This window comes from Lampris incognitus, chromosome 6, assembly GCF_029633865.1.
Source record: "Lampris incognitus isolate fLamInc1 chromosome 6, fLamInc1.hap2, whole genome shotgun sequence".
NCBI lineage: Eukaryota > Metazoa > Chordata > Actinopteri > Lampriformes > Lampridae > Lampris > Lampris incognitus.
The window spans coordinates 61,973,913-61,986,895 of record NC_079216.1 but is presented as its reverse complement, the minus strand read 5'-3'; the positions used below and the strand labels follow the sequence as shown (position 1 = coordinate 61,986,895).

At 48.7% G+C, this 12,983-nt stretch overlaps 2 protein-coding genes across 2 annotated transcripts in view; one reads left to right on the top strand and one right to left on the bottom strand.

Moving 5' to 3' along the window:
- Nucleotides 1–4,019, top strand: part of scaper (S-phase cyclin A-associated protein in the ER) — a 67,520-nt gene extending 63,501 nt beyond the window's left edge. The window contains exons 29-31 of the mRNA XM_056281619.1: nucleotides 1,932–2,123; nucleotides 2,859–2,907; nucleotides 3,157–4,019. Coding sequence (XP_056137594.1) covers nucleotides 1,932–2,123; nucleotides 2,859–2,907; nucleotides 3,157–3,263 — 348 coding nt within the window. The 3' untranslated portion in view covers nucleotides 3,264–4,019. The remainder of the gene's footprint in view (nucleotides 1–1,931; nucleotides 2,124–2,858; nucleotides 2,908–3,156) is intronic.
- A 2,545-nt stretch (nucleotides 4,020–6,564) lies between these two features.
- Nucleotides 6,565–10,042, bottom strand: isl2a (ISL LIM homeobox 2a). Its single transcript, XM_056282265.1, has 6 exons — nucleotides 9,962–10,042; nucleotides 9,364–9,553; nucleotides 8,791–9,053; nucleotides 8,042–8,331; nucleotides 7,073–7,240; nucleotides 6,565–6,681 (listed from the first exon to the last, which is right to left on the bottom strand). Exons 1-6 carry the CDS (start codon nucleotides 10,017–10,019, stop codon nucleotides 6,565–6,567), a joined length of 1,086 nt encoding a protein of 361 aa, XP_056138240.1. The 5' UTR covers nucleotides 10,020–10,042.
- Nucleotides 10,043–12,983: the final 2,941 nt, after the last annotated feature.

Genomic DNA, 12,983 nt, shown 5'->3' with positions numbered 1-12,983 from the left:
TTTGTTTGGGCAGCTGAAGATGGAGCTGCGCGTACTGCGGGATTATGAGATCGCCGGCTGATTTGTGGGTTGGATATCCTCAGAGCCCCGGCTCAAGCACCCAACACTTACTCTCGTGTTAAATTACGATACTGTACCTAAACCATAAATGTTCTGGATTATAATATTCAGCAGCATAAAGACCCATGAGAACAAACAGTCCCCCCACCCCCACCCCCACAAGAGTTTTCTGCTGAATCGTGGTTTTATCTTGTAAATTCAATCGCCTAAATTTATGACTGCCGGTTACCACTTTGTCTTTGGGCGGTGTTGCAATAGAAAAGATAAATATGATGATCTAAGATGTACTATAGTCTAAAAATGCTGCAACTTCACCAACTGAAAATAAGCAGCTCTTCTTTTTGAAAACATCCAGAGCCTTCCATGCTTTTCCTTTCCCCTCGGTGGATGGGTTTGTTCAGTTAGCCCTTGCATTCCTTTGTGTAAAACATTTCTCGGATCGCTGAAGAAACGGGGGATTTTCCTGCCTTTGGGTTCTGCACACGCAGTATGGGCTCGTCTTTGTAATCTATTTCACATTTTCTCCCAGTTCGAGACTATTAAGGGTACCATTTAGCACAGGTGAACGCACACATGAGCGGCAAATTCAAGTATCGCCACAGCCGAGATGAACCGCAGCGGCCTCTGTAAGGACGTGAATTAGAAGTAAACACGGATGTTCCTGGTGTTAAGGGATCAAACTGCGTAAGTGTTCATTTGTTTCAGTGGCGTGTGGTTTCGTTTGTGGGTCCCTGAAACGGAGGATAACGGGGAACGGAGAGGTCTCGCAGCCCCTTTGCGTGCTGCTGCAGAAGGCCCGCTTTGAAGAGCGTCACCTTGAAGTGATAAAAGGGGTGAATTATCACTTTGTTTATCTTGCTTTTAAACCTGGGAGTGCATTATCAAAGGCAGAATGCGGTGGAAGACTGTTACAAAGTGTATTTTTCAAAATCTTGTAAAGCCTCTAAATTTATGTGGCTGTGTCCGGAGAACCCAGCCTAAGCCTTCTGGTTTCCATTGGGCTTGAGCTCCAGCCCCCGGTGTCTGTACCTGTAAAGCAGTGGGGTGTTTTTCCAGTCGGGATTTACTGTGCTGACCCCCCCGGCTCTCACAGGAGTGCTGATGGTCTTCCCAGGCTCTGGGGAGATGCCCAGAGCATTAGGCCAGGACCCCTTCCTTTGGACCCGTTCCCCGTTTTTAATCAAACGAGGCTGGGGGTGATTTGGTTTTAATATTGGTGGCCCGGATGCGATGGTGTGTGATTGACGACGGGGCCGTGGTCGTGGGAGAGCAGGATGTCAGCGGAGTGAGAATTCCATTAATGGTATTGCTCATTTCTTAAAGTGGGGGGTGGCTGGTTATGCCATAGTGCAGGTTTACTCACCCCCACCGCCTTTCCCTCCGCTGCGACACCCCCCCCCTCCTATCCCCAGCCCCCTCTTGCACCGCCCCTCACACTGTGAGCACCCTCTCAACCCCATCTGCACTGCTGGAGGACAGAAATGGGACGTTGTGCTGAAGCCGCCCTAGCTTCTCAGTTGGCCCTCTCACGGCTTGGGACAAAAGTTAAAAGGTGAAGTTTGTAGTCGGTGATAACATCAGCGTGCTGTCGTTCATATTTCTCTCTTCCACGCTGTTTCTCAACAGCTCTGCGGTATGAAGAAAGAACAAAACATCCCATCATTTTGTTTTATAGCGTGTAATTGTATGGTGGGAGGCTTTGCCCTCCAATTCTCCTGCTTAATGGCTGCTTGTGTGTTGTTTTTGTGGCAGATTTACATGTGGGAGGGGCACGTGAGTAATTTACAACCAGGAGGGCTGCTGACTGACTGACTGACTGGCCAAGTGACTGACTGGGTGTATGTGTGTGTGTGTGTGTGTGTGTTTTCCAGGTGATAGTGCAGTCTGGCCGCCAGCCCAGCGTTCTGCAGAAACTGTGTCAGCTGCCCTTCCAGTATTTCAGCCACCCACGTCTCATCAAAGTGCTCTTCCCCTCCCTCATCTCGGCCTGCTACAACAACCCCCAGAACAAGGTCATCCTGCAGCAGGAGATGAGCTGTGTGCTGCTGGCCACATTCATTCAGGTGAACCCAGGAACATGCTTTCATTTACACTCACACACACACACACACACCACGCACTCGGACCGCCTTGACTGTGAACGGAATTGCAAACATGTAGTTTCTTTTCTTTTCAGTCCACGTCTTCAGTCTAAATTCAGATCTTCAGCTCTCTGCCACGGCCCATATCCACATGTTGGCCGTGCCCCTTTGCGAACATAAAGCAGCTGGGTCTTTACAAAGATAGATGGCTTCCTCCATAGTGGATTTACCTGCCACTGGTTCAGCCTCCAGTAAACAGCTTGTCTCCTTCATCTTCCTCAGACAACAGGCCCCTTAGCTGTTCTGCAGCCACCGCTGTTTGGACACAGATTAACTTTCAGCGGGAGGGAGACAAGCCATTGTCATTTCTTTCAAACAAAGCAGTAATGCATGGCATTTTGCCCTGATGCCCTCCTTGTTGGGTTAACCTCATGCATTCCTTAGAGCAAAAAAAAAAACAATTTCAAGAGAGACTCCTTGTCCTCTTGATGCTGAAAATTTTTTTTTAGTTTTCTCAAACTTGTCACGTATGCAAATTTCAGCTGTAGGTAGGAAGTTGTAAAATGCTGATCACGTAGTTGTTTTCTGCAGGGCGGCTTTATTGTCGTTATCCCCAATGGTGGAAATGAGAACAAACGCGTGTACGCACCAGATTTAGTACGACTATGTAGTACACTGCAGGATGCACTAATCCATCCCTCTCGATATTCCCTTCAGGACTCTGCCTCGTGTGAGAAAGACACAGAAAATAAAGCGAAACCCGGAGGTAAGTTGCTCTGATTCACATATCCGGCAGGCTAATGAACATCACATTGGATTTTCAAACATCGTCTTGAAATTCTATTGGCTCGTAAAAAATGTGGGCTGCGCTTTTGCGTTTTTGTTTGGACAGGCAGCTTCAGTTGTACTTCAGATGGAGTATGACAATTTTATGCAGTGACAAATGTATACACACACACACATACACACACACACACACAGTGTATGTGTTATCCTGTTTTCCCCTCCCGCACAGACAAAGTGTCCCAGCTGCTGGATTACTGCGAGTTGTCGAACCGCTTCCCAAGAGACCAGTGGGACTCGGCGCTGCAGTTCTTCCTCAAAAAACAGGAGGAGCAATAGCGGCACATTGTCCTTACAGTGGACACGCACAGTATAAAGACTACAAGGGACCGAGAGACGCACTAAGCTCCACTCTGGAGCACTCTTTGTTTTTTGATTATTTTTTTTTTCCCTTTTTCTGTTTTCCTTGTTGGTTGTGACTTGAGGTCTGCACATGGGGGGTTTAGAAATTTTAGACTTTGAGCCTTGCCAAAATGTGTGAAATTGCCGAGCTCTCAAGCCTTACTGTATGTGTTGATATATTTGCCAATTGTTTTTACGGAAACCGGTCCTTAAAGTCCTGCGGGCATTTTTGCACATAAAGGTAAAGTTGTCTGTGTCTTGCATACAGCTTTAACGCACGCACAACTCTTCCATTCATTGCCCAACCTAAGCGTATGTTTCCGTCCCTGTTTCGGTTGTGGATTGAAACGGCTACTTTTTCGAGCAATGACACAAAAAAAAAAAAAGTAAAGTAAAAAAAAAAAACCAGTTCCTTAAAGTTGTATACAGAACGATTCCGCTGTGTGTGTGTGTGTGTGTGTTGACGTATCTTCTTTCTGTCTGACTAGTTAGAATGTGAAATACCTGAGCAGAAAGTTGTTTATATAAATAGTACGGTTTGATAAGTCACACGGACTGTGTTCGTTATTTGTTGTTTCCCGTTTCCAAGTCCTTTTCTATGTTACGAGCACTTGCATATTAATATAATTTATAGACCCATATATGTACGTGAGACGTTTACCTTAAACTTTGCCACAATAAAATAAGTTCTTAATGACGACGTGTCGCCGTTTCGGCCTCTTCTGTTCTGCGCAAGAGTCGATGTCTGGCCCCTGACCGATGGGCCGCGGTGCAGTCCACACCTGCCGAACGTCCAGTCCACACCTGCCGAACGTACAGTCCACACCTGCCGGGTTTATTCCCTCAACTTTTTCATGAGCTTTCAGAAAGTGGGGGGGGGGGTTTTCTCTCTCCTTTGTGTCACAGCTGGGCCTTGAAAGACGAAAATCGGTGAAACTCGTCACACGCTTATATTCTGTATTTACGAGAGGCGAGGGCCGTGGGCTCCGTATCCCCGTTATGACGCAGATAAACCTCATTAATTACTTTTATGGCTTAATGTAAAGTATACATTTTGAAGATTTTTTTTTTGTTATTTTAATTCCACGTTCTGTGCTACCTGACCGTATAAGCAGCCACACCACCTCCACGCTGAGGACTCAACTGGGCGTTGATTGATTGATTGATTTATCGATCGATTTATTGATTGATTGATTGATTGATTGGATGAGTACATAAAATCAAAATTGATCATTTGAGAAGATTCGTTTTTTGTTGGCACCGACGCGTATCGGTGCGGTTTCCGGTGCGCGTTTTCGCCCCATCGGTCGGTAATCGGCATGTAAAGACAAAACCGCGCGGGCGGACGTCCCCGAAACAACAGGGAGGGAGAGCCACACGCGCGCCTCGTCCGATTGACCCGATTGTAATTTCGTGGTTGTCACGTGACGGTCTAATAATAATAATCACGCGGCTGTTGGGAGCGGAGGGTGAGGTGGGTCAAAAAGAACAGGACTTTGAAAAACCCGGTCCAGAAAGTAAAACTCCTAACCGTGTCTTTACTCCATCCATGCATTAAACCAGCTGATTTGGGAAACTGGTCAGCGCAATCTGATGGTTTAGTACATGGGTGGAGTAAAGACACGGTTAGAGTTTTTACTTTCTGGACCGGGTTTTTCCACCTCCGTAATATATATATATATATAGAGAGAGAGAGAGATATAGATATATATCTCTATAGATATAGAGATATATATCTATATATATATCTCTCTCTCTATATATATATATATCTCTATATCTATCTCTCTCATATATCTATATCTATCTCTCTCTCTCTATGTATCTATATATGTCTATATATATCTCTATATCTCTCCCTCTCTATAGATATATATATATCTCTATATCTATCTCTATATATATATGTATATATATGTATCCTGAGTGGCCAATAGGGTTTTGGGGGGGGGGGGTCTGTCAGCCCTGGCCTGACCCAGTCGCTCGTCGTGTCCGGCGGCTGTTGCTGTTCCTACTGGAATGAAAATAAACTGCGGACACGCCAGAGTGGGTTTGCAGGCTCGCGGTGCCCCTCGCGGCCCTCCGCAAAAAAAAAAAACAAAAAAAGGGGAGAAGAAGAAGAAGAAGAAGAAGAAGAAGGTGGGTTTGTTGTTGCTGCGCTTCCATGCGACGTATGGTCTGCATGTGATGCCGCGCGCCGATAAGGGAGGCGGCCGCCGCCGTCTGGACCTCCACGCGCTTCAAAGAAGGGTGGAGCACGTCAAAAATCTCTCCACGTGATCCGTCGGGAGTTTTTTCCCTTAATCTATTTATCATATATAGATATAGATCTCTCTCTATATATATATCTATATATCCGATTTGTTATGGGGTCATACGCGTTTAGGGGCCTCGACTGTGTTGGGCTCGTGGCTGATTTCGCTTCCGGGTGGCTGAACACTTAAAACACAGCGGTATACGTTCGTTTATATTTGCCGTAACAGTGGTTTATTAATTATTATTTACCGACTAATTATTATTTTTATTTCTTTTTTTTGTGGGTGAGGGTTTATGCGACCAAGGGGGGGGGGTTGCATGCAACAGACTAACCATTTAGTCCTATAGGGTTTTTTTATTGGTAAGCTCAAGCTACGTCTGCCTTCATAATAAATAACAATAACTTATATTCTCTTGGGGAGGAGGGGGGGGAGGGGAGGGGGGAATCAGACAATCTGCATCTCATCTCGCCTCCTCAATTTACAATAATTGATATGCGGAATCATCTTTACAAATCATGCACATCTACAAGGACTGGACTCTGAGTTGTCATATATATATATATATATATATATATATATATATATGAAAATAAAATAAAATAAGGTGTGATGCCCTGCTGCTGCTGCTGCACGTGAGGAACAGAGTTCGGACGTCCCGTCGCCGCGCGTGACTTGGCTCCCCGGTATATTCCTCTCGTGAGCCCGGCCTGGCTCGCGCCGGCATCGGAGTCTGTGTTAAGTGGTGTGCAGCGGCTGTGCAGGACCCCACGTCCTCGCCTCGAGTCACATACTGGAGACTTGAGAGATGGGGGGGGAGGAGGAGGAGGAGGGACGGGGGGGGGGAATCCATAAGTATATCCGACGTGTAGTCCTGCTCGCTGCGGCGTTGTTGTTGTTGTTGTTGTTGTCCTCGTGATGGTTCTCTGCACGCGGCAGTCCGCTGTACGCCCCCGAGGGGGGGTGGGGGTGGGGGCGCCGCCTCACGTGTCGACGGGACTGGGCACCATGCTGTTCGGCGTGTCCGGCAACTGCGACGACAACGAGGTGACGTCGCTGGCCGAAGAGTTCCCCATGGAGCCCGACTCGGAAAAGGACACCTGCCGGAGGGGGACACGGGACGTCCTGGTCAGACCACACTCCCAATGCCAAGACCTGCGTTAACCCCCCCCCCTCCCCAGCCCCTTCTCCCCCTCCTGCCCAATACAAACCGCCTGTATATGCAGCAAATGAATTTAAAATTAGCAGCTATTTTCGATAATCCGCCATCTCACTGCTTCCTCTTTGCACGTGGGATCAGATTATTTAAAGAAGGGGAAAAAAAATCATCACTTCAGAGTCAAAAGTCTGAATTTATAGTTAGTTTTGTTATTTTAATGGATCCTCGATGTGTGTGCGTGCGTGCGCGTGCGCGTGCGCGCGCGCGTCTGTGTGTGTGTGTGTGTGTGGGCCACCCCTTGCTCTCTCTCTCGCCTCCCCTGCTCCTCTTACCAGCTGCTGGAAGGCGGGCTGGTCCAGGTCGCTCTGCAGGGCGAAGTCGCTCAGGGCCTTCCAGGGCGGCTGGTAAGTTTGCACCTCCACCGGGTTCCCTTGCACGGTGTTGTCGTGACGAATGGGACTGCCGGCCACCAAGGGAGTACCGGTCATCCCCTGCAAATTCTGCAGGGCAAACGAAACACAGTTTATATATATATATATATTATATATATATATATATATATATATATGTGTGTGTGTATATATGTATATATATGTGTATATATATATAATATATATATATATGTGTGTATATATATGTGTGTATATATGTATATATACACATATATACAGATATATATATTATATACATATATATATTATATATATATTTATATATATATATATAGGCTGGGCAATGTATCGATATCATATCAATATCGTGATGATGAGACCGGACGTCGTCCTGGTTGTGAAGGCCGCATTACAGTGACGCGGGTGTACTTCTCTGCACTTCCCAGACTGTTCCAGCTGTTCTGTGATCAGCCGTTACCCACTCTCACGTGGGCCTCACCGAGGACTGTGTATCAAAGAGCTGACGGTGTAAATGTTTTATGAAAGCACCGATAGTTAACCCCCCCCCCACAACACCGTCGCAATATCGATATCGAAGTATTGGTTCCAAAATACATCGTGATATTTGATTTTGTCCATACCCCCCCCCACCCCACAGCACGGTCTCGCCAATCTGCGCGCAAATAACGCGATATTACACGTTCCCGTTGCGTGCAACGCGCGCGCCAAAATCCAATTTTGCATGCAAGATGTTACGAATATATATATACACAATATATACACACACATATTGTTACCCCAGACACAACGACGGGATTTGCATTCGCCCCCCCCCCCAGCTTGCGTGTCACGAGTGACCCGGAAGGGCCCCGGTTCGGGCGGTGCTGCTGCTGCTGCTGCCGAACTCACAGCCTTGTCGTTGTGCTGCTGCTGCTGGAGCTGCTTCATGAGGATGGATTTCTTCTTGTCCTTGCAGCGCTTGTTCTGGAACCAGACCCGGATCACCCGGGGGCTCAGGCCGGTCATCTCCACCAGCTGCTCCTTCATGAGCGCGTCCGGCCGCGGGTTGGCGTTGTAGCAGGTCCGCAGGGTGTGGAGCTGCTTCTCGTTCAGCACGGTGCGGACGCGCGTCGTCTTCTCCGACTGCTTGTGGACGTGGCCCCGGTGCGGGGGAGGGTGCCGGACCACCGACACCGGCTCTGCGTTGGGAAAGAGGGGGGGGGGAAGAGGGGGGGGGACTTTTCATGGTCGGCTTTGTCGCTCCAGCCAACCCCAACCCCAAACACACACACACACACACACACACACACACACACCCCACTCCTCCTCGTTACAGGAGGGAGGAAAAACTGTCCGAACGGGTCTCGAACATGTGACGTGGGGAAAAAAATTTTTTTTTTTAATTCAATTTTTTTAAAAAAATTTTAAGTTTGCAAACTGATTTCTGATTATTATCCAAAATGTGGCTAAAGCAAGAAATAGCAACGGTGACTGCTATGCAAATTGTTATCAATAATAATAATAATAACAATAATAATGATAATAACAATAATACAAGCAGTACTAGCAGTGTGTTTATAACCCCGTTATAAAGCATCGTGTTCGCTCTCTGTTCGCGGTGGTCGAACGTGTGATCTAGCTCAGCGTAACGCGGCAACCTGAGAGGTGAAGCGGTCTGGGCAGGACGCTCGCGGCCGGGCTGAGGGGACTCCCGGCGGAGGCCCGCTCCACCAGCAGGCCGTGGTCGGCCCGGCACAGCAGCTCGTCGTCCCGCAGAGAGAACTCGTCGCCGGGCAGCAGATGCCGCGTGCACACCGAGCACCGGAAGCACTCCATGTGGTACACGTTGTCCCGCGCTCTCATCACCAGGTCGCTGCTGCAGAAGCCGCCGTCACATTTTGCACATTTAATCCCAAATAACCTGGAAACGACATGAGAGGGGGGGAGAGGGGGGGGGGGAGAGAGGGGGGAGGCAGCAGCAACAACAATAACACTGGTCTCGGTGTTAAAGTATAGACAAGCACAGCAGACGAGAAGAAGCACACGTCCAAGCACTGTTTTTGTGCACATTTAATACAACTTCGATCTGAACGCTGCACGCTGATACTCACAACACTAACCCCCCAAAAAAAATTAATTAGGCCTCGTGCACTTTGGCCCCTCTCCCCCTCTCTCCTCCCCGGACCTCTCTACCGTGTTTAAAACGGAAGCTGCTGTTTTAAAACTCGTACCTTACATAGTCTCGTTTGCAGTAGGTCTTGCCATCCCGGACGAAGCAAGTGCAGGTCTCGTCCAGGTACTGGCTGCACTCGGCGCACTTGAGACACGCGGCGTGCCACTCCAGGTCCGGCGAGACCCTCAGTATGTACTGGTCGTGGATCTGACTCCCACAGCCCACACACATCGCGATTCCGGGCTTCTCTGTGGAATGCACGTATTAATTCAACGCTGCACACACACACGGACACACACACACACACGGACACACACACACACACACACACTTCACTCTCCCTCTCTCTCTCTTTATAATCCCCGGACATCCTCGTTAAATCCAGCCCGCAACGCGTCTTTATCGTGGCTTCCCCCCCCCAAAATTACCCTTGCAGAGCTCGATCACGACGACATCCTCAAATTATCATACAATTTGTTGTTGTTGTTGTTGTTGTTGTTGCTGCTGCCGCCGCTGCTGCACGATGAACTACCTCTCGTGTGATCTGAGGCGTCACGTATAGCGACTACACGCCGTGACACGCGGCCGGCGGCGGGTTGCGGTATCGGACACACGAAAGGTTGGAAAAACAGAGGAAGCGAAAAAGAGCATCTTACTTTTGGAATGATCCCCCATATCATCCAAGAAAGAAGAGCTGAGCAAAATATCCACCATGCAGGAGAAGACGGCGCACGCGAGCAGACAGATGGGGGGTGGGGGGGACGGGTGGGGTGGGGGGGGGGAGGCGGCGGCGGCGGCGGAGGAGGTGGTGGTGGTGGGAGAGGAGACGGTCCCGTCCCTGGCCGACTGATAGTAACTTGTGCCGCTCCACTGAGAGGTGGGGATAACAATGTCCCTCACACAGTGACGTCTGCAAACCTGGACGGACCTCTGCGTTTGGGGGAAAGGGTGCGAGGCGAAAGGCTTGGCAGAGGGATCTCCACATGGGCCGCTTGCGTGGTCGCCCCCCCCACCCCCCCACCAGCCCCCCCTCCCCCCTCCCAGCAGATTTTGTGTTTTTTCGAAAGAGCAGGCTGCGAAGTGAGGCTATTTCGCGCCTGAATGAAAAGATTCTCCTCTTCTGAGCCCCGTCGCGTTTCCCCGGTACAGAGTGAACAGCATTATAAGATATACACACAGCCTACGTCATAGGTTATGACGCCAACGTCGACAACGATTATCGACGTTATTATGACGACCATTATTACCATCAGCGGCCATTATGTTATTATTATTATTATTATTATTATTATATTGTCTTGAAACTGAGTGACACTTGATATTGCGAGCCCACTGTAAGAGAGCCCCCCCTACTGGAGCATCACGTGGTCAGCACCTACCCTCGCGCCGGCGAGTCAAGCCCGGGCGCTGTGAGGAGGCTGCGTGGTTGCCAGATCGGCTAACGCGTCATAAGTCCCCCACGTGGTTCCAGCCTTTTACAGTGCTGGCGCCGCGGCGTTTATGTTTTACGGCCTAATTGAGAGCGAGGCCTCCTGTGGGGGGGGGGGCGCTTTTTGGAGGCCGGAGAGTTCCCATGTTATCCTCGCGTCTTATTAGTTGGCCTGCAGTGTGGAGGCCTGCGCTACTGCCCGCACCGATGCCTCCTGCGCGTCCGAGGATCAAACGCGGAGAGGGAGAGAGAAAGGACGAAAGAGAGAAAGGACGAAAGAGAGATGGGGAAAGAGAGAGATGGGGAGGGAGAGAGATGGGGAGGGAGAGAGAGATGGGGAGAGAGAGAGAGATGGGGAGAGAGAGATGGGGAGAGAGAGATGGGGAGAGAGAGAGATGGGGAGAGAGAGATGGGGAGAGAGAGAGATGGGAAAGAGAGAGATGGGGAGGGAGAGAGATGGGGAGGGAGAGAGATGGGGAGGGAGAGAGAGATGGGGAGAGAGAGAGAGATGGGGAGAGAGAGATGGGGAGAGAGAGAGATGGGGAGAGAGAGAGATGGGGAGAGAGAGATGGGGAGAGAGAGAGATGGGAAAGAGAGAGATGGGGAGAGAGAGAGAGATGGGGAGAGAGAGAGATGGGGAGAGAGAGAGATGGGGAGAGAGAGAGAGATGGGGAAAGAGAGAGATGGGGAGAGAGAGAGATGGGGAGAGAGAGATGGGGAGAGAGAGAGATGGGGAGAGAGAGAGATGGGACAGAGAGAGAGATGGGGGGAGAGAGAGATGGGGAAAGAGAGAGATGGGGAGAGAGAGAGATGGGGAAAGTGTGAAACCGGCGCTCGAAAAGGACGAACGTAAAACCTTAAACCAGCCCGCACACCAGGGCTCTAAAACCAGACCCGTCTCCCTGCCAGTCTCGCCGCCGGGTCTTTGGCGTGTGAAGAAAAAAAGAAAAAAGAAATCACAATTCCCACCTCGGGCTTTAAAGAGGTGATAAAACTCCAAATCCTCGCAGCGAGGTCCTGCTCACGGTTTCCAGCGTGCACGGCCTGGCCCGCCTAGACGCCCGATTTGCCTCGGCTGTATAACACGAGCGCGCTTACAGCACGTCTGACCGAAGCTCTTTTATTATTATTATTTATTCTTTTATTATTTGAAATCACATTCCACTTCAACTTGATACTTTATAACTGAGCGGCCTCCCGATCTCACGCACACACACGAACGCACGCACACGCACACACGCTAAATATCAGAACGCGTTGCCATAGCAACCTCACGCCGTTACCATTAGTTCCGGCATTTCGTTGGCGGCTCATTCTGGGGGTCGTTCCCCGCTTGGCAGCAGGGCGCTGAGCTGCTTGGTGAATCGTAACCCCCCCCCCCCCCAAAAAAAGCGTTAAAAACTAAACCCTAAAAGGGCGCGAGAAGGTGAATCAGATTAACACGAGCCGCCCCCCCCCAAAAAAATAATATATAGCAGCACCGTGGTCCCCAGCTCGCGCCTGTCACAGTCCCGGGCAGGGTGGGCTTCACCGTTTCCGCTTCTTCAGACCGAACTGAAGGGAAAACGTGTCCCGGTAGAAACCGATCGGCCTCAGTTGACTCGGCGGTCATGGAGGACGTGGACCCCCCCCACCACCCACCCCCCACATTTTCTTTAGTTGTCAGTACGTTTAAACTGGGATGTTTTCTCATTATCTCAATGTTTTCTCAGTATTTTCCTCAGTATTTCCTCAGTATTTCCTCAGTATTTTCTCGATATTTTCTCAGTATGTTCTCAGTATTTTCCTCAGTATTTTCTCAATATTTTCTCAGTATTTTCCTCAGTATTTTCTCAGTATTTTCTCAGTATTTTCCTCAGTATTTTCCTCAATATTTTCTCTATATTTTCTCAGTATTTTCTTCAGTATTTTCCTCATTATTTTCTCAATATTTCCTCAGTATTTTCTCAATATTTTCTCAGTATTTTCCTCAATATTTCCTCAGTATTTTCCTCAGTATTTTCTCAGTATTTTCCTCAATATTTTCTCAGTATTTTCCTCAGCATTTTCTCGATATTTTCTCAGTATTTTCTCAATATTTTCTCAGCATTTTCCTCAATATTTTCTCAGTATTTTCCTCAGTATTTTCTCGATATTTTCTCAGTATTTTCCTCAATATTTTCTCTATATTTTCTCAGTATTTTCCTCAGTATTTTCCTCAATATTTTCTCAGTATTTTCCTCAGTATTTTCTCAATATTTTCTCAGTAT